Source organism: Anopheles moucheti, chromosome 2, assembly GCF_943734755.1.
Source record: "Anopheles moucheti chromosome 2, idAnoMoucSN_F20_07, whole genome shotgun sequence".
Taxonomy (NCBI): Eukaryota; Metazoa; Arthropoda; class Insecta; order Diptera; family Culicidae; genus Anopheles; species Anopheles moucheti.
Window position 1 is genome coordinate 48935383 of NC_069140.1, and position 18280 is coordinate 48953662.

The window sequence follows — 18280 nt, forward strand, 5'->3', positions numbered from 1 at the left end:
GAACAACCAGCCGAGCGCTAGTTGTTCAGCACTACAACTTCACTCTCTCGCATGCCAAACACAATCAACACAGCCCATAGGAATGGCACGCGTCAAACCAGTCGGAATGCGCTTTTCGTGGAAACAAGTGTACGAATCGACGAACGCAATGACAACGGTTGCAAAGAGTGGAACGAAAGCACACCGTGTTGATTCTCCGACCCAGTGATTGGCAGAGTGTGAAATGAATTTATTCATGTTTCGCGTTTTTAATTCGCAAAAAATAAGCACATCACAATAACTTACAAAGAACCGTATCTTTGATCTACATTTTGTTTTTGTGGATTGACAAACGCTTCAAATGTTTGAAAAGTTGGACAAGTATGATAAAATGAGTACCTTCTCAATACTTGCGTTATATGAACTGATACATCGTGCAATTGAATTGTGTATGTATATTTGTTTCATCTGTTACTAGTTTTAATTATCACATCCCAAATAAACACTCAAGAGTACCCTCCACTGTGCTTCGAAGTAACAGCAACTGTCAAGTTGATCAGCTGTCAAAAAACACCGAGCCAAGTTTGTTTTTCTTCTGTGCGCTCCCACTCGATTCCACTTGCGGAAAAACTTATCGGTCCAAACGGATAACGAAGATGAGGCTGACTTTGCTTCGCTTTGCGCGGCTCAACCCGTCAGTCAAGGAGCTCCGGCTACACCTCTGCCAGACTGGCGAAGAATCAAAGGGTGTACGGTAAGTAGACTGTCGCATCGGACGACAATCGCCCTGGGCCCTGGATGAAGGGAGATCCAATGTTACACAATCGTCTACCGGTGATGGCATTTCCCTTATTTCCACTCTCTCTCTATCTTCCCACCGTGCCCACATAGTGATTTCGTCAACACTCGCTATGTACAATTGAAGCGGGATAATCCCTCACTACCGATATTGGTTCGTGAGTGCAGCGGTGTACAACCAAGAGTCTGGGCCCGTTACGGTAGTGTATCGTTCGTACAGTTTTATTCCCGTGTTGAGCTAGCATTGATCCAACTTTTCGAACCTTTCTAGAACTGGGAAAAGAAAAATCTGTAACACTAACAAACGCTACTGCTGAGGACGTCTCGAAGCATATCGAACAGCTGGGCAAGGCGCAATAGAGCCACCCATCTATCGAGGGTCGTTGGAAGATGTTAGGAAATTGAATGTAAACAACAACAGTACATGGAATAAATCATTTCAAAGGTAAAAAGCAACTTTTTTTTGGAAAGAATATGACCGAAGGCAATCGAAGAGAGTATAACGTTATTATGTATGCTTATTTATTTATTTTTCTTTATTTGCACTTCGACATTCCCAGGCTAAAATCATCGGCGAACTGGAATTGAGGTCACACATCTATTGCTCTTAAAATATGTTGTTGATTTACGTTCTGGCTATTACAGCTTTAAGTGTAATAATGCTAAATTTACTGAGATAGGAAATAGCTTTCCAACGCTTTGTTACATGCTTGCTTTTAAGTAAGGATAAAAAATCTTAATCGATACTCTCTATTTCATACTTTTCATATTTTTTCTTAGTTACACTTGATCAAAATTCTCTGTAACACGAAGTTTTTTCGTGTTCGAGTGTAAAATAAAGTCCACGATTGTATGTGTCATTAAAAGAAATAGAAAAAAAACACAAATGTTCCACCAAGCATTGCACTGATTTCAACGATTCAGTTTTGTTAACAAAATAAAAATAGGAAACAAGCAAAGTGTCAGATTAAATTTCTTCAAATTATGAAGTGCACGATCATAAATGGTTTAAATAGATAAAATTAATGAAATATTTCGTAGACATTATTGATGCGTGTGTAGCTCCGGTATAACTCATTCTAAAATATACCTGTTGTGGTGTCAATTTCCTGGACACCGTTCATACTTTTATGCTACAAAATTCAATGGAGAGATAAATAGACTTTCCGAAAACGGGAACGACAGCTAGCCCTTTTAGTTTAGCCGCTGCGCAATGGGAATCTTCTTACGACGGCGGTTCATTTGCGAACGTTCCCACAGCTCGTAGTATCGTTCTTGTTTGAGCCATTCTTGGTACTTGTACCACCACTCCTCCCACTTGATGTAATCTTGCAAATCGAGATCCCGCAAATACCCGCGTCCCTTGTAGTACTCGTATCGTACCCGTACGTCATCCCACGATGACAAACCACTCGGCCCAGTAGTCATCAACTCTTCGGGGAAGTGTCCGGCCGGGGCTGGCGAATAGCTGCAGGAGGAAAACAAGCGTTACAAATATTACGAGACCAAAAATTTCGATCGGCAGCTTGTACAGCTTGCATCATAGACATAGTTTGGTACGATTAGACGAAGAAGCTACCGTACATATGTTCTTATGCAAAGGCTTACGTGTATCGTGTCGGTGGTGCTTCAAGTTCCTCTTCGATCATCACTTTCAGATCCCCGCCGGACGAGTTCTTCGTGATGCGCATATTTTCCATATTCGATCGATCGACACTCCACTGGGCCATTTTACCAAAGCGCTCCGAAAGGGTCATGCGAGTGGTGGCCGTAAAACGTGGAAGGGAACTTTCGCTACTGCTCGATTCCTCCGAACCGCTTGACGGAGAGCGTGGTCGGGAACGACGTTTCGGCTCGCCTTCAATTTTCACACGGGCGCGCAGTTTATCTGCACTCTTGTCTTTATGATGTTTTTTGTGGGTCGTGCTCGAGGAGCTTGCTGCTGCTGTCGGAGCCGTCTGGGCAGATGACGGCCGGGATGCAGCATCGTGCCCATTTGAGCCAGCCACATCAGATGACGGAGCTGCCTGTTGTTTCGATGCACGGACCTTCGATGGTCGCGTTTCTTCCGGCGCTGGGACAGTGCTAGACGATTTGCTTGCATGCTTTGAACGCTTCGGAGGTGATAAAGCGCGATCGGAATCCGGTGTTTGTGGACGCCTTGTGCGTTGCTCGGAAGGCGGTTGTGGGCCCGATCGTGATGGACGATGATCACGTGAAGTCTGTATGAAATTAATACATCAAATAATCAAATGATCACACTAAGTTCCTGTGTAAACATAGTCTGTATTACTTTTTCTAAAACGCGATGCCCTTTCGGTAGCGGTTCGGGCGGTGGCAGATGCTTACGGCGTGGATCCACTGGCGGTGGACTCATCGGACGCATACGGCTATCATGATTCCCCGCGAGGCCCTCCCGGCGGAATCCTTTTGGACCGTTATTGTGCGGTGGTGATCGAGCCCTAAAACATGTGGGGTTAGCAAACAATCGAGGTGAACTTAGGGAACATTTACTTACAATAAGTAAAGAATTATTTGCAAAAAAGTATTAAAATTACTTTTACCGACGAACATGTTGAGAATGGAACAATTTTTACCGACTTAAGCTCAATATTGGAAACGGCACGAAAATTTAAACATTTAAACTGATACCAATCTTCCCATTTCGTTAGAATTTCAAAGAGCAAAGAAACAATATCCGATATAAGAACGATGATGTTGAAATAATCAAAAACTAACACCTTGTTATCTCAGCATGCAAAATGCTAATCGCACACGTTTTTTTATAATTTACCTTGAAGGACGACGGCGGCGACGACGGTGATCGTCAACCGAACAACCGGAACAGGAATCATCGGAACAGCTACTCATGGAGGCCGAACGGCTCATCTACATTCAGTGAAAGAACATTATTTTATCGTATAACAAATGTACTAAGATATGAAAGATTTTAGATCGAATCGAAAATCAATACATAAGCGAAATCATAAAAAAATGATAACATTGCTTCAAAGAAGTTCCAATAATATTAAACGTATGTGCTGGATTGTCGAATAATACGAATAATTATAATTTGGAATAAGTTGAAAATTGCGGTTTCGTTATACAAAGCTAAGAATCATCCTAAGAATTCTGTGCAGTTCTTACGGCAAGATATTGCATACATACATCCACATCTGAATGTATCTGAATTGGAATGAAGCTATGATTTAAGAGAATCTCCATTTAATGATTTATTAAAGGTGCATGAATCATATACATGATTTTGCATCATTCTAACTGAAACAATGCGAACAGTAGAGTAATCCACATTGAAAATCTATACGAACAATAATACTTACCCTTGGTGGTGGCGAAGGAGGTCGCTTCGAACGTGGTACCGGTGGTGGCAGCCGTCCTCCCTTCGACGGCGGAGGACCCAGATGTGGTGACATACGGCGAGGTACTCTGCGTGGTGAATCCGGCCCCATACCGGGCGGTGATGGACGCCGTCGCATTTCGCCTGGCGACATAGGGCGTCGCATCATCCCCATTGGTGATTTGCGGCGCATTCTTGGTGAGGGCGATCGGGGTCGTCGTTTCAGTTCAGGTGGTGGTGGTTTACGATTGATCGGTGACGGAGATGGAGACCGACGACGCATCGGGACGGGTGATAGCGGCGATATATGGCGTTTGCGCATTGCTTGCATCGGTGACGGTGAGCGTCGATGAGTCGGACGTGGTGATCGCGGCGATCTACTGCGTCTACCGTTGCCATAACGACCACCACCGGTACCACCACCACCACCACCTGGACCACGGTCTGAATCTGAGCTGCTGGGATCATCCTCAATATATAATTTTTTGTAGCCTGTATGGCGCCAACGGTTGGGATCCTTTTCTTCCGCTTCCAAAAGCTTTTTATCCCACGTTTCATTCGGAAAGGCACGGGCCTTCTTCATGACGTTATCGATCTCTTTCCGCTTGCCTGCAGGATGGCTTGGATCTGGATGAAGCGAAAAGCATACACATTACTATTGTTGTTCTTCATTTTCAAAGAGCAAATAACAACACTTACCAGTAATCTTGGCCCGGCTGGGATTCCGATCCATACGAAGTTTGCTGCTGCCACCGAGCGGACCACCGCCGCCTCCACCTCCCGGACCGCGCCCCGGGGGAGGACTTAAATCACGCCGACGTACTGACATCGCTTCACGACAGTTCACAAGTTTCGGTGCAACGAATCACACACGCGTTTGTTCGCTTAGACACGCGCGGCCACGGAGAAATGTGTGGTTCTCGTACAATCGCACCCGAAAGTCACACGATTTGACGAACTTGATCGTTCCGTGACTATTCGGATTCAGCGAAACTAGGACTGTTTTACTGGAACTGCAATAGTCGATGGATAGACCGAAACAGGTGTTTATGTTTTCTTACTGACCCACGGTTCACGGTACACTGAACCTTCCGGATCGACCACAGCATTCAATTCAGAGCGTGTGTGTGGCCAGGGTTTTGCGTGTGAGTCTTAGGATGAAGGATGAAGCGATGCGATAAAATAAGAAAAGCAAGCAGAATTAGTACCACGTCTCGAACAATGTAGAAAGAATTATAGATCTGGCTATCTTGGGGATGGTAGGATGTTCATATCCTTCTGCCAGAACTCCGCGCTCATTCAAATGCGATCCGAACGGCGCCGTTGCTATACCGTTTCCGGTCATGGCGCGAAACAATGAACACTCCTCTAGACTTGAATAATGTTGAATCGCGAATCCGGCCCGACCGCGCCGCGAATTGCCAGGAATCGTATAGGAACCGCACCGTGTACGGATCCAGATCGCGGCGTTTGACCGAACAAGGGATGCTTCATAGATGGTACGATACGATTCGATTATCCCGACACGGAACGCGTTAAGGATCAGGAATGCGAAAGCCAGCCCGATCAGTATGTGGCTCGTACAAAACCCGGCGACGGAATGTTTACACACCGAAAAAATGTCGATATCAGCATACAGCGGAATAAATGCAGCTTCTGATCAAACGGAACTGAATATCAGCGGGAAAAGAAAGAACGATGATCGATAGACGTACGAACGGACGGACGGACGGACGTACAGACGGAAGAACGAACGATAGTCGCTAGAGGAGATATTCAAAAACTTTCGTGAATGCGCACTGTTCGGATTGTCAAATTATCCAAATTCAAAGAGTATGCACCTTCCACACTTATTCCCATTACTTTCGCTAGAACTCGCTTCGGAATACCGCGATATCACCACTTCAAGCCCGAACAAACCACACCACACCACCATTCCGAGATGGGGCTTCATGTTTATGTTGAGCACTCCATCTTTTCGTGCGCCTTGCTTCAACCCGGTGATGTAGCGGAACACCGGAACAGTATCGATTCAGCGCAGGTGTTATCCTGTGCACTCGCACACAGTTTCGAACCACACATTTTCGATTTTATTCGCTGACTGCCGATTAATGCAACACGTACACGACAAAATTTGATAAAGATCCGTCCGAAGTTTGCGTTACTTGTTCATATTTCGACACACTTTATTTACCGCTGAGCAACTAGCACCGAACAAACAAATCTATGGGATAGAGAGCTTGCCTTATTACCTCGTTTTCACGCGCAGTAGAATCGTGAAGTGATTAATACGAGTGTTAAACGTTTTGCAATGGTTATCGTGCGTAAACTGTAGCTAGTTAAATTCGTTTTCGACCATATTTTACCGCAATAATTGCGTTAATTTTCTGCGATACTCGACGCTCTGCGTTGTCGTTTGCTTTGATACCGAAAAATACGCCATCTTTATTTGGGACGACCCGAACAAGGCGTTAGGTGCATTTTGGCAACTGGGTTGCGTTACATGCGTTACTGTATTCGTCGATTTGAATATTGTGTTCAACGCACTTCAATTTGTTCCTTCTCAAATGAATTTATAAAAAAAAACACTTAAACTTTATGCATTTACATTATTAAGAATTAAAAAATGCAACTGCGAGCCGAATAACCAAATGGCTGGTGAAATTTCATTGCTATTTCGGATGTCATGTGGGAGACCGTGTCCTCTTAATGTTGACATATTTCACTTCTTTTTCTCTCAATTCGTCTATCTCTTTCATGTGTCAGCTAGGGAATACCGCAACCAACTTCGTTTTGATCGCTGAACCAAAATACAACCTCGTGCCGCCGCAGTTTTGAAGCACGGTTTTGTGTAATTTACGTTGAATTAAATCATGAAAGAAAAAACAAATATACCGGAAATGTTTAGCTTGGCGGCTGAACGAAACACATTTCTTAAGATCTGTGCTCCGATGGTAAGATACAGCAAGTACGAACCTTTGTCCTTAAATTCATTACAATAGTATTTCTGGTAGCATGGTGATAATTTGAGACACATTCTTCTTCTACAGATTAGAGTTCCGCAGCTTAGTTCGTACATATGGTACCGATTTAGCCTTCACCAGCATGATTATGGCTGATTCTTTCTGTAAGAGTGAAAAAGCCCGGCTCAATGAGTTCACTACAAACAAAGGTAATAGACGGACTGGGGAGCAATGGAAATAGTTAATGCTTGATTTTACTATTTGTCCCGGTTTAGACGACACACCGCTGATAGCGCAATTTGCAGCTAATAACACAATTGATTTTTGGTCCGCCAGCGAGATGGTTTTTCCGTAAGTATTTACGTTTTCGGGATTTCGCTATACTGGTACTTATTGCGGTTGTTTTGTTTTAGTTATGTCGACGGTGTTGATCTGAACTGTGGCTGTCCACAGCGCTGGGCGATGGCCGAAGGGTACGGAAGCGCGCTGTTGAAAACTCCCGAACTAATAGCCGACATGTTAGGTACGGTGCGTCGCAACATCCCAGGGCCGTTCAGTGTGTCGGTTAAGGTGCGGTTACTTTCTAGCTCGAACCTTAAACATACGGTTGATATGTGCCGTCAGCTAGAAGCCACCGGTATTACATTCCTTACCGTGCACGGTCGAACAGCGGCCGAGATGACTAAGGTACCGGTACACAAGGAAGCGCTGCAGGAAATCAAACAATCCCTCACAATCCCTATGGTTGCCAATGGTGACATTTTTACGCTGGACGACGCAGAACAAATGTACTCCCAAACAAAGTGCGACGGTACGTATCCAAACAATCACAACTGTGTAATTGCAGGAGTCAGCTAAGGGGAAACATTGGAAATTTATTCAATTTTGTCGCTTAATCTAAGCTCATGTCTGACAATCTGTTCGAAATGGAGGTAAAAGATGAGGATCCGGACTGGTGTGCGTTATGCTCGTCGGTGGTATTAATGCGTTGGTTTAGCTCCGTGATCGATTGCTGGTGACTGGTAATTTTTTTGATTCCTGCAGAGAGATCACGAATCACTTGGAAGAATGCTTTCAGTTCCGGTATATCTTCCACTGCTTTGGTACGCTGTGCATCTTTCGTTACGACATGCAGCTGTTCGAGCGACTTTGATACATCAACACGATTATTGACATCATCGACGAGTACGATTTCGTGTGATGTTGTTTGCATTGCATCCGCTGACGATGATGCGTGAAGTTTCGAATGGGGCAAATTGTCCGAATTGAGACGTTCGCCTAGGTTTTCAAAAGATATGGATGAAAGTGTTGCTTGAGCGTTGACGAGTATGTTATACGTATCATCCAACTCCATCTGAATGTGGTTAATTCGTTGCTGAATGATATCTTCCTTGGAATTGTTCAGTTCCAACAAGGAAACGTTGGACGTTCCGGACTGCAGTTTGGTCGTGTTTTCCATTTCGAAGAGAAAATGCTGTCTTTTTGAATTAATAAAATACTTTTGTACTAAAGTACTCGTTTTGATAGCACTAGCTGTAAAAGTCACTTCAGCAATACGACCACAAGGTGTTCGACTTGCAGAAAAATAACTAACCGGTTGCCATGAGCAACATAGGCATATGCAATTTCGTCAAACAGTGTGCTTCATTCGCATGTTTGTTAATAATTTCTCAATTCTCGCCTATGCTATTTGTATAAATTTTCGTTTCAGTCATTACAGACCTAGCAAAGAATATTTTTAAATTATTTTGGGCATTTCTGTAAAGTATATTTTTTTGGATGATAACAAAATATTTCAACCACTTTGAAATAGTGTTAGAATAATCGATTGCGTTTAACAAACGAAGTTGCTCTATATTTCAGGCGTCATGGTAGCCCGTGGCATACTTTCCAACCCGGCCCTATTTTCGGGCCACAAAAACACCCCGGTAGAGTGTGTAAAACGATGGTTGAACATTTGCCAGCAAGCCGATACCGACATAACGTACCAATGCATGCACCATCACTTTTCGTTTATGACCGAATCGCTTTTTACCAAGCGATTACGCTTACAGCTAAATAATCTGTCCAAGGAGAAGCAAAATGTCTACGAATTCGTCAGAACGCATTTATCGTTAGATGATGTTGTTGACGATACGTTTATGTACGATTACCCACAAAAGGTAAGCTGCTCCTATAACGATCAAAACTATCGCCGGAGGGCAACGGAACATGAGACAAAGAGTGATAGTATTGCGAATGGTTGTGTATACGATCCGGAAGCGTCGGATGGTAACTATTTCCGGAGCAAACTAGATGATACGCAGTCTACGGATGGTGATGAAGAAGATATCGATGGAGTTAGCTTTTTGTTCGACGAGTAAATTTACAATAAATAACGAATTTGGTTACGTAGCTGTGCTGAATGCTGATTGGTAGTTATATCCGAATGTTATATCGTCGTCGCTCGGTATATCGCTCGGTTTAAATTGTTTCGGTACCAGCATGATTGAACGGGCCGAATGAATTCAAAATGAAACTTTGATTTCCCACCCAAAGATGGCGCTACCTGTTGCAGCAAAGGTACGTTTGGAGAGTACAGTTGCAATATTATTGATATTTTTTTAGAATAATTCAAAATTACCGTATTCTATTTGTATAACCTATATGATTTCCTATATGATTTTGTATAACCTATATCCTTATAAGGGATCAATATTTCCATGCAACGATGATCCCGGATCGCTAGGGATCACAATCCCAATACAAGGGATCACTATTTCCATGCAATAGTGATCCATTGCATCCATTGCAATGGCAGATTTTTGAAGCCTTGATCGGATCGGATCAACCGATCCACCTTCTCATCATTAGTTTCAATACACTAATACACATTACTTGTGGCATTTTTCACAAGTTTTTCGCCTATCGAGCAAATCAAAATGCTACTAAACCACCCTTTTAACGAGTAACATCTCACATAAAAGCTGTTTTTAGTTAGGTTTAGTTAGTTCTTAGTTTTTTTTAGAACGGTCTGGCCGACTTATTTTAATACGTAGCAGGATAGTCAGTCTTCTTGCTACAGGGGATTGGTCCGGATGGGATTTTGGTCCGGTCCGTTCCGATTTTGGACCGGTAGGGTATTTTAACCTGATATGGAATGTTCAGAAGCTGATCACTTCAATGCCATAAGAGAAGCAATAATTAACGTACTTCTGATGTTGAACACTGGTTCAAAGTGGGGAGTTTAAACGATAAATTCGAAAAACTTCTAACGAAGTGCACCGAAGAATTCCCTCGAATCCACCGAAGAACTTGTCGGCAACATTGCAAAAAAATAATTATTATTTCCTCATATGTTAGCGGAGCCATTAGTGGTTTCTCCATCAATATGGGTTTTGCTAGCCACGCTAGCCAATAAACAATGATAACTACATAAATTGTTAACCATTTGAAAATATGAATTGAATGTGAAATATGATTTGAAACCATTTAAATATGTACAAACGAAAATTGTAAAATAATAGCAATTTTCGCTCTGACCTATGCTTTATGTTCAGAGAGTTACTACAGGGTGGCATCGTAGAACTGATACACTTATTTGAGAGCCCCTGAATTGTGTTTACTGTTACTGTATGTCAAACACATGGGTATATTTTGAAAGATGAACTTGTTTACTATGAATGTGCAAACCGTACACTTCGTGTTTAATTAAAAGTTTTTGAAAACTACAATGGATTCAAGTCGCGAACAAGTAAAAATCTTGCATTTGCAAGGTTTGACAAACATCTAGATTAAGCAGAAACTGTCTCATCTCAAGTTAAGCCGATTATTCGTCTACCGGACCATCAAGCGATACGAGGAGACAGGCACGGTTGTTCCAAAGAAGAAACCGGGCAAAAAACGGACTGTCCGAACTCCAGCGGTGATCAAAGCGGTAAAGGAACGAATACGGCGGAATCCAGCTCGCTCGGGAAGAAAAATGGCGCTTGAAATGAATATGAGCCACTTTGCCATGCAAAACATTTTAAAAAAGGATCTAGGCAACAAACCGTATAAAAAACATAAAATTCACGGTTTAACCAGCAAAAATATTGCCGACAGGGTTACCAGATCTCGCTTGCTGCTGAAGACGCACGCTGGCCACAAAATCATCTTTTCGGACGAAAAACTGTTCACTTTGGAGGCACCCTTGAATAAGCAGAATGAATGTGTTTATGGAGCATCTCTTCGGGATATACCAGCAGATAAAAGAGCAATCGAACGGTATCAAAATGCGTCGTCGGTGATGGTTTGGGGAGCTATTCTTACAAGGCCACTTAAAACCATACGCTAAGAAGCTTTTTGGCAACGACAGCTTTTACTTGCAACAGGATTCAGCTCCAGCCCATAAGGCTTCGATCGTTCAGGAGTGATGCAAGGAGCATTTGCCATGTTTCATCAGTGCACCGGAATGGCCAGCTGCGTCTCCGGATTTGAACCCGTTGGTCTTCAGCACATGGGGATACATGCTAGGAAAGTTGGGCGACGTCTAACATTTGAATTTGGACGGATTCAAGACACGGTTATTGAAGATATGTGACAAAATGCCGGATGAAGTTGTGCGTGCGGCTTGCAACGACTTCCAACAGCGCCTACGGGCCGTGATCAAGTGCAAAGGCGAAAGATTTGAAATAAATTAAGTGAAATGTAAGTTTAGTACTAATAGATGTTATTTCAATCGATTTCGAAGAGAAATGCTATCGGGTTCCAATTTTAATCAAATTAACAACTGTCCTGCAATAAAATGATGCACCATTTGTGTAGATACCTCGTGTTTTTTTTCATAGTACTTTTTATTTAAACATTGGTTTTTCCATCTGCTGTTTTTCATACATACATCATCAACACACGCCACACTCGTTTAACACATATGATGTTGTGATATTGTGTTTAGCTTTCGGTTCTGCTATAGCCTTTGCAGCCTTGGATTTAGCCTTAGTTTCTATCTGCTATGCTTGCCTTTGCTCAGATGATCATTACCTTCCAAACCTGGCCAGGACCACACTCCCGTTTGAGCTCCATTTGAGACGTGTTACTGACTGTGTGTTAGTGTGTGTGTGTTTGTTCGGTTTTTGAAGGATCTGTTCTAATGTATTCCACTTTTACTTTTGGAACTCTCTGTTTTTTCTTCCACCCACAGCATCAAACCACTGTTTGCATGCTGGTGCCGTTCCGGTAACATTATTGTTTGGATCGAAAAGTTGTCTTGAGTTTCGACTCACAACGGGGGTGCGTATTTGCGTTTTACCCGGGGTGTGTTGGGGGTTGTTGATTAGAGTGCCTTTTGATTTCTACTGGTATCGCATTCTTCGGTTCCCTTTCGGTTCTGTTTGTTGGGTTGGGTTTTGTTTTATATCAAAATTGGAATTCAAGTATTCTCCCGTCTAGTAGCTTTCCCGTAACCTCCTGCCTCACCTGCACCTTAGGGTTAATGGGGTGGGTAGGGGGGGCGGGTGTGGGAGAAAGGTGCGCAGCAGTGTAACAACAGTATAGCATCAAAACCCTGGGAAATGTTAGCAATTAACCCATACATGGAGCAAACAGAACGCAACACAAAAACGGAAAACCGAACCCCAAGCGGAATATTTTGATTTAGCATGTGTACGTATTTTTTTTTGCATTAAACATGTTTGTTTCTCGAGTATAGTCTTGAGTGTAGTAGTGTATGTGTGTTGTTTCGTTTGCTCTTGTGGCGATTTAAATATTCCGTAGTTTGTGTCGCGTGGTATTGTAACTGTTGGATTATTATTGATTGCTGGACAAACTGACTAACAAGCAATTTTCTTTGCCCATTTGCGGAAAAATGTTACATCCCGTTTACATCTGTCGCTTATCCGCGGCCACCTCTCAGGACTATGCAGCAAGATATCCTTTACCACTTTCCAGTAACTTCGAGTTTTGTCCCTTTCACCGCATGTTTCACGCAAACTTTTCCAACCACCACTCAACACTCGATTGTGTTGCTGGGGTTGAGATAGAAGGGCCGGAACGGGTGTGTTCCTCATTGCTTCCTACAAGATAGCACAGATTAGTGCAGTGTCCGGGATAGCGTCGAAAAACATGCTATCAAATACATACTGCTAGAGCCGAAGCGGTCCCGCCGACTAGCTTTCGAACATGTTGCCTTCCAACTTGTTCCATCTTCCATCTTGGAATAGGGTTTGGCCTCTCCTTCTGAGTGCGAGTGTGTTCACGCTCTTGGCTTTCGCTTGCTAAAGGGCTTGTTGTTTAATTTAATTACACCGGTAGCATGTTTACTTTTGTTCTAACCATTCTTTCCACTCTTCCCAATCTTGTGTATGATCACCTATTAAAACTAATCTGTAAATGTTTACATCATTACACTTATATGTGTGTGTGTGTTGTGTGTTGTGTGTTGCGTGTTGTATATAAATATATTCATACTTATACATGATATATAATCTATTCTATGCACTCATTCTGTGTTTTCCATTGTCCACTTACAACTGTTCCAGCTTTTGTGTGTTTTCCGCTTTCCTGTCCGCTGTTAACCTTCCTAACGTAACGCCATGCTCTCTCGCTCCTTCTCTCTCTTGTTTCATTTCATTATTGTTTTGCCTTCTTTTGCTTCTTATAGTGTTGTTTGCCGTTTAGATGTTTAGTTACTAGTTTTGTTTACGTTTTCCCATCTTGTTTGTTTTTTTTTTGTTTGTTTCTCTATTCTTTATACATAGATTATATATATGCTGTTTGGGTGTGGGTGTGTGGGTGTGTGTGTGTGTGTGTGTTGGGTTTTTTCTCTTTTATTTCGCTTCTTCATTTAGTATGCTTTCTTTTACTGCTGCTGTGTAGGTTTGTTTTATTATTCTGCAATTTGAGTCACTTGTTGTTTTATATTTTCAAAATTTCATTTAATCTGTTTACGAGCCGCCAAATCATTGAACTCTATCGATAGTTGAGACGAGTGGGCATCGCGAAACCCATGTACAACCCAATTAAACTAGTGAAAAGTAAGGGATAGATAAGTGGTAGTAGTTAGTCACGCGTGTAGTGTAAAGGAGCACGAGCAGTACGAGGCCCCTGCGCTGCGCATTTCCAGCCAGTAGCAATGGTTGTAAAAAATGGTGAAAAAAAAACCAAAGGCGATGCACCCCCCATACAGGTGAAAGCTTTAAAGGAAGTTGAAGCCGAGTATAGGTGATAGGTGGTTTAGCGATAATGTAACGGAAAAACAGTAACATGATGCTTTCAAGCCCTATATATATATATATATATATGTGTGTGTGTGTGTCTGTGTGTGTCTGTGTAGTTCACTGACAAAATCAGCGTGTCAGATCAGCGTTCGGATAAGATTGTTCAGCAGCGCTGTTTAGCGAAATTTTCCCTCTTTTTCCCTCTTGCCAACATGATGCGCACGCATTGCGCCAGACATTCAACAAGTGCGCGCAGTGTTGCCAGCACCGATTCCTACCGACGTTTGCTGCCTGGGAAATTGGGAGTTCATGTAGATATCAGCTCTCCACGGCGGAGATACGCGGGTACGGGAGGGGGGGGGCGGGGGGGGGGGGATGGGGACAAGGGACTTAATGACACACTATCGATAAGATTTGTATGCATTTTTGCATTTTGTTTTGTTTTGTTTTGTTTTACTCTCATGTTTTTTTTTCTCTCTCTAACACCTATTTGTTTAACGCGCGTCGCAAAATCCTACAAAAATGGACGAATTTTCTTTGCCTAGGATGCAATTTTCCGACTGTAACCTCTTCTGAGTGATTGGATTGTGTGTTGCGAGTTGTTGTTTCAATTCTTCTACCTCATCATTTTCCCGCCGTACTGTCTTGCTGCTCTAAATTGGGTGCTACCAATGGTGGCCGCTCTCTGCCCGACCTCTCGTGTTGTTTGTTTTCGTTCCGCGTATGCACGTGGTTGTGCACGTTTGTTTGAATGTGCCAAAAGGACGTCTCGAAGCTTCAACCCTTCGCATCGCGGGGCGTTACCCCGGGGTGGGGGCAGGGGGGCAGCATAAATGGTTGAGAGGTGTACGGGCAATGATGGATGCATATATTGCCAATCAGTGCAATTGAGTATTTTCTTTTTGTTCGGTTTGTTCATCGCTGCATTAAAATAGCTGGGGCTGCGCTGGGTGAATTGTCTCGGACTACGGATCGGAAGAAGCTCTCTCGTGTTTTGTCGCCTGTTTGGGCGTACGTACTACGGCTCTATGCTTCGGTTGTAAATTATTGTTTTGGATAACACATCTGTTGCGATCCTTGCCGAGCCGGACAGCGGCTATGGGGCAATTGCGCAAATTCGCGTTTCGCACAATCACATTCGCTCACACATACACACAGCTGCATCATGATCAATAGTTCTCAATGGTCTGTCGAAGGGGGTCTATTTGCGCGATCTTTCTTCACACACGCGGCGGTTGGTTTACAGAGTGCGGGGCAAAGGGTTGGTTAACAGCGTTGGTTGGTTAACAACGTGGTGAATCAGGGTGTGTTGGGTGTGCTAAAAACCAAAAACAAAAAACAAACGGAACTCGTGACGCGACAGCTTACTGTGGGTGGTGACCGCGCGTTACGAAACCATCCTGATATTGGGGCAGGGACTAATGGATTTCTGACCAACATGCGAGCCTGAATGAAATGAAGTGCCTTGTGCACCACTTGACAACTGAGTCCTGTTTTTAATAATGCTTTTTTTGCCAACGCATTAACGCCGCTTATTGTTTCATGTGCCTTTTGCCCGATACTTCCGTCCCTTGACGCCACGGGTTGTAACGCTTTTGTTCTGGTTCACTTGTAAATATATTTATATATATATATATGTGTGTATAGCAGACGCGTTTGCCACTTATGCTTTTTTTTTGGTTCGTTATTGTTTTGTTTTTTATAAGGTAGTATAAATATGAAATTTCAAAGCGTATAGCAGGTGTGTATTACAAAAAATATATATGTATATACTTCAATAGCTGTTCGTTACGTTGCGTTACATACTGTTCTTAGGTAGTTTGTCGCCTTTTTTTGTTTGTTGTTTACTGTTGTTTGCTGTTGTTCTCAGACAAGTTATGCTTGGATTGAACTGTATGGTTGTAATTGTTTTGGCGTTTTGGCGCGTCTCTATTTTGTTGTTTTTGGTGTTACCTGCAGCGAACAATCAAAGCACCAAGCGCACCGGAACGCATGTGCGATGGCATATGTACGCACCAATGCACCATCAAAGCACCGCGAAGCGAATATATAGATCTAACTGCAATTGGTTGTATAATGTACGTTTATTTATGCATGTATATTCTTACAAGCTTATCAAATGAGAAGTAGTGTGTATTGTGTGTGTGTGTGTGTGTGTGTGTGTCTGTGTGAGTTGGCGCATTCTCGTTTCGCGGCACCGTCCGCCCACAGTCTCCACCCTCGACGGTGTGTTTGTAAGCATGGCTGTTTTGTTTTCTTAAAGGGCCCAGTGAAGAGCGTGACTGCCTGACTAACCTGAGCTGCATAACCGATCGGTTTGTTTTTGTTGTTGTTGTTGTTGTTGTTGTAGAAAATTAATAACTAATTAGCTACTTAGCTATCTAACTATACTGCGCCTGGGTCCTAAAGAAATGGGTGCCTGTCGGTTTCGGAATGGGCTGCTCGTGATGGGGGCAAAATGGGGAACCGGGGGTGTCCTTTTTGTTTGGGGTTTGTTTTGGGTTGTTATTGTTCCTGGAGCTATGTGGATGTGTGTTGCGATTTATGCCTTTTTTTTCCCCCCCCTTTCGCTTCGATCATTGCGAACGTTTCTTTGCTACTAAGTCTATAAGAGCGCAGCAAGAGCTTCAACTATAATTAGTGACTGTTGCTTTTTTTCTTTGTTTATTATTATTCTTTGCTTCTATTCTTTGGTAGCGTCGTGCTCTACGTCTGGTCTCGTACAGTCGAGAGTGATAAAGAGAGAGGCGTATAGGTTGTAAGATAGGTGAAAGGAAAGGTTTGTTTGTATTTCTCTTCTTCTTCTTTTTGTTTTTTGTTTGAAATGATAACTCGCAAAAACGTTGCCATTTTGGTTTTTTTGCGATCACACGCACGATCGCGCTATAGTAGTATCGCGCTCGGTTTGTTTGAATTTAATAGTAGCTACTTTAGATGCTCAAACACTCCCATTTCTCTATACACGCGCAAAAGGACACTCAGTGTGTGTGTGTGTGTTTTGGGTTTGTTTTTGCTTTTCCTGCACAAAACCTTTCACAAATGTAAGCATTTCGTGTGGGTTTAGTTTTGCTGTTACGAAAATTGTTCTTTGGGTGCAGCGAGTTGACAGTTAGTAGCTGTCGCTGACGTTTTACTTCACACATACCGCACGCACACACAAAACCCCTTCCGAGCGATCGTACTTTGTTGTGTTTGAAGATCGTTTTGAAAAAAAAAAAACGCGATGTTCGGCGTTTCGTTGTGCCTCGTCAAGAGCACTGAGACTGGGCATGAGTGGGCAACAAAGTATACAGATCAGTGTGGACAGAAAAAGGAACCAATCCTACCAACGTGTGTGCCGGTGCGTGTACGTGTGCGTATGTCACGCTGCAGCACAGTTTAATGTTTAGTTTTTACATGTTTCTTTTTGTTTTTTTTCCAAACCCAAAATGGACAAAACTACGCATATGCATAACTGTGTGATAGTTATGTTTTGGTATAGCTGGTAGATAGTTTGTTTGCAGAGCACCCAGTTGATGGTGGTGTGCCTTTTTGTTTTTTGTTAGTTTCTGTCGTTTGCTGTGTGTTTTTTTTTACGATGTGTGTGTTGCTGACTAACTTTGCTTTTGTCCTTTCTTTTTACCACGAATATCGATTTTTCACCTTCTAACTGGTGCCGCTGTTGGTTTGCTTGACTTGCTTCTGTTACATGACATTAATCGTACCGCTCAAGGATCTTAGCTCTCAAGTACTTATCTTCTTTTGTCTCCTTTCAACTCGCCCACTGGCAGGGGCCAATTCGAGTGGTTTGCGGCCCGGACCGACAATGAGTGGTTTGCATCCATTCTGTGGGAATTTATTCCTTGATCTCGAAGTACTTGTAGGTTGGATTTTCGTACCCATTAATCTGCATGTTGGCCACATGCCGTTCCTCTGGGGTGACCGGTGCACCGACCGCCTGGAAGAAGGGGGAAAATAGCTTTGCATTAAACAGCTGAAACGGTTCGACTGGGCTATACACCGATGCA

General features: G+C 43.0%; 4 protein-coding genes across 6 annotated transcripts in view; 2 read left to right on the forward strand and 2 right to left on the reverse strand.

Moving 5' to 3' along the window:
• Positions 1 to 551: 551 nt before the first annotated feature.
• On the forward strand, positions 552 to 3670 carry LOC128310071 (NADH dehydrogenase [ubiquinone] 1 alpha subcomplex subunit 2). Of its 3 annotated transcripts, none has more exons than XM_053046624.1 (4): positions 552 to 733; positions 871 to 977; positions 1049 to 1222; positions 3579 to 3670. In XM_053046624.1, the coding sequence occupies exons 1-3, from the start codon at positions 636 to 638 to the stop codon at positions 1135 to 1137; spliced, it is 294 nt and encodes a 97-aa protein (XP_052902584.1). In that variant the 5' UTR covers positions 552 to 635; the 3' UTR covers positions 1138 to 1222; positions 3579 to 3670. The 3 variants fall into 3 exon arrangements, with proteins under 3 accessions (XP_052902584.1, XP_052902592.1, XP_052902575.1); XM_053046632.1 differs by lacking the exon at positions 3579 to 3670 and adding an exon at positions 1338 to 1475 and having other exon boundaries at positions 871 to 980; XM_053046615.1 differs by lacking the exon at positions 3579 to 3670 and adding an exon at positions 1338 to 1475.
• LOC128310063 (serine/arginine repetitive matrix protein 1) lies at positions 1846 to 6514 on the reverse strand. The gene is made up of 7 exons (XM_053046601.1): positions 6388 to 6514; positions 4835 to 5286; positions 4119 to 4762; positions 3572 to 3666; positions 3071 to 3239; positions 2386 to 2999; positions 1846 to 2245 (listed from the first exon to the last, which is right to left on the reverse strand). The coding sequence occupies exons 2-7, from the start codon at positions 4962 to 4964 to the stop codon at positions 1972 to 1974; spliced, it is 1926 nt and encodes a 641-aa protein (XP_052902561.1). The 5' UTR covers positions 4965 to 5286; positions 6388 to 6514; the 3' UTR covers positions 1846 to 1971.
• Positions 6515 to 6950: 436 nt separating this feature from the next.
• On the forward strand, positions 6951 to 9461 carry LOC128310121 (tRNA-dihydrouridine(20a/20b) synthase [NAD(P)+]-like). The gene is made up of 5 exons (XM_053046676.1): positions 6951 to 7103; positions 7186 to 7307; positions 7374 to 7449; positions 7512 to 7909; positions 8962 to 9461. Exons 1-5 carry the CDS (start codon positions 7009 to 7011, stop codon positions 9459 to 9461), a joined length of 1191 nt encoding a protein of 396 aa, XP_052902636.1. The 5' UTR covers positions 6951 to 7008.
• A 4235-nt stretch (positions 9462 to 13696) lies between these two features.
• The window catches only part of LOC128298592 (amyloid-beta-like protein), a 73207-nt gene continuing 68623 nt past the window's right edge, over positions 13697 to 18280 (reverse strand). Inside the window, exon 11 of the mRNA XM_053034361.1 lies at positions 13697 to 18210. Coding sequence (XP_052890321.1) covers positions 18109 to 18210 — 102 coding nt within the window. The 3' untranslated portion in view covers positions 13697 to 18108. The remainder of the gene's footprint in view (positions 18211 to 18280) is intronic.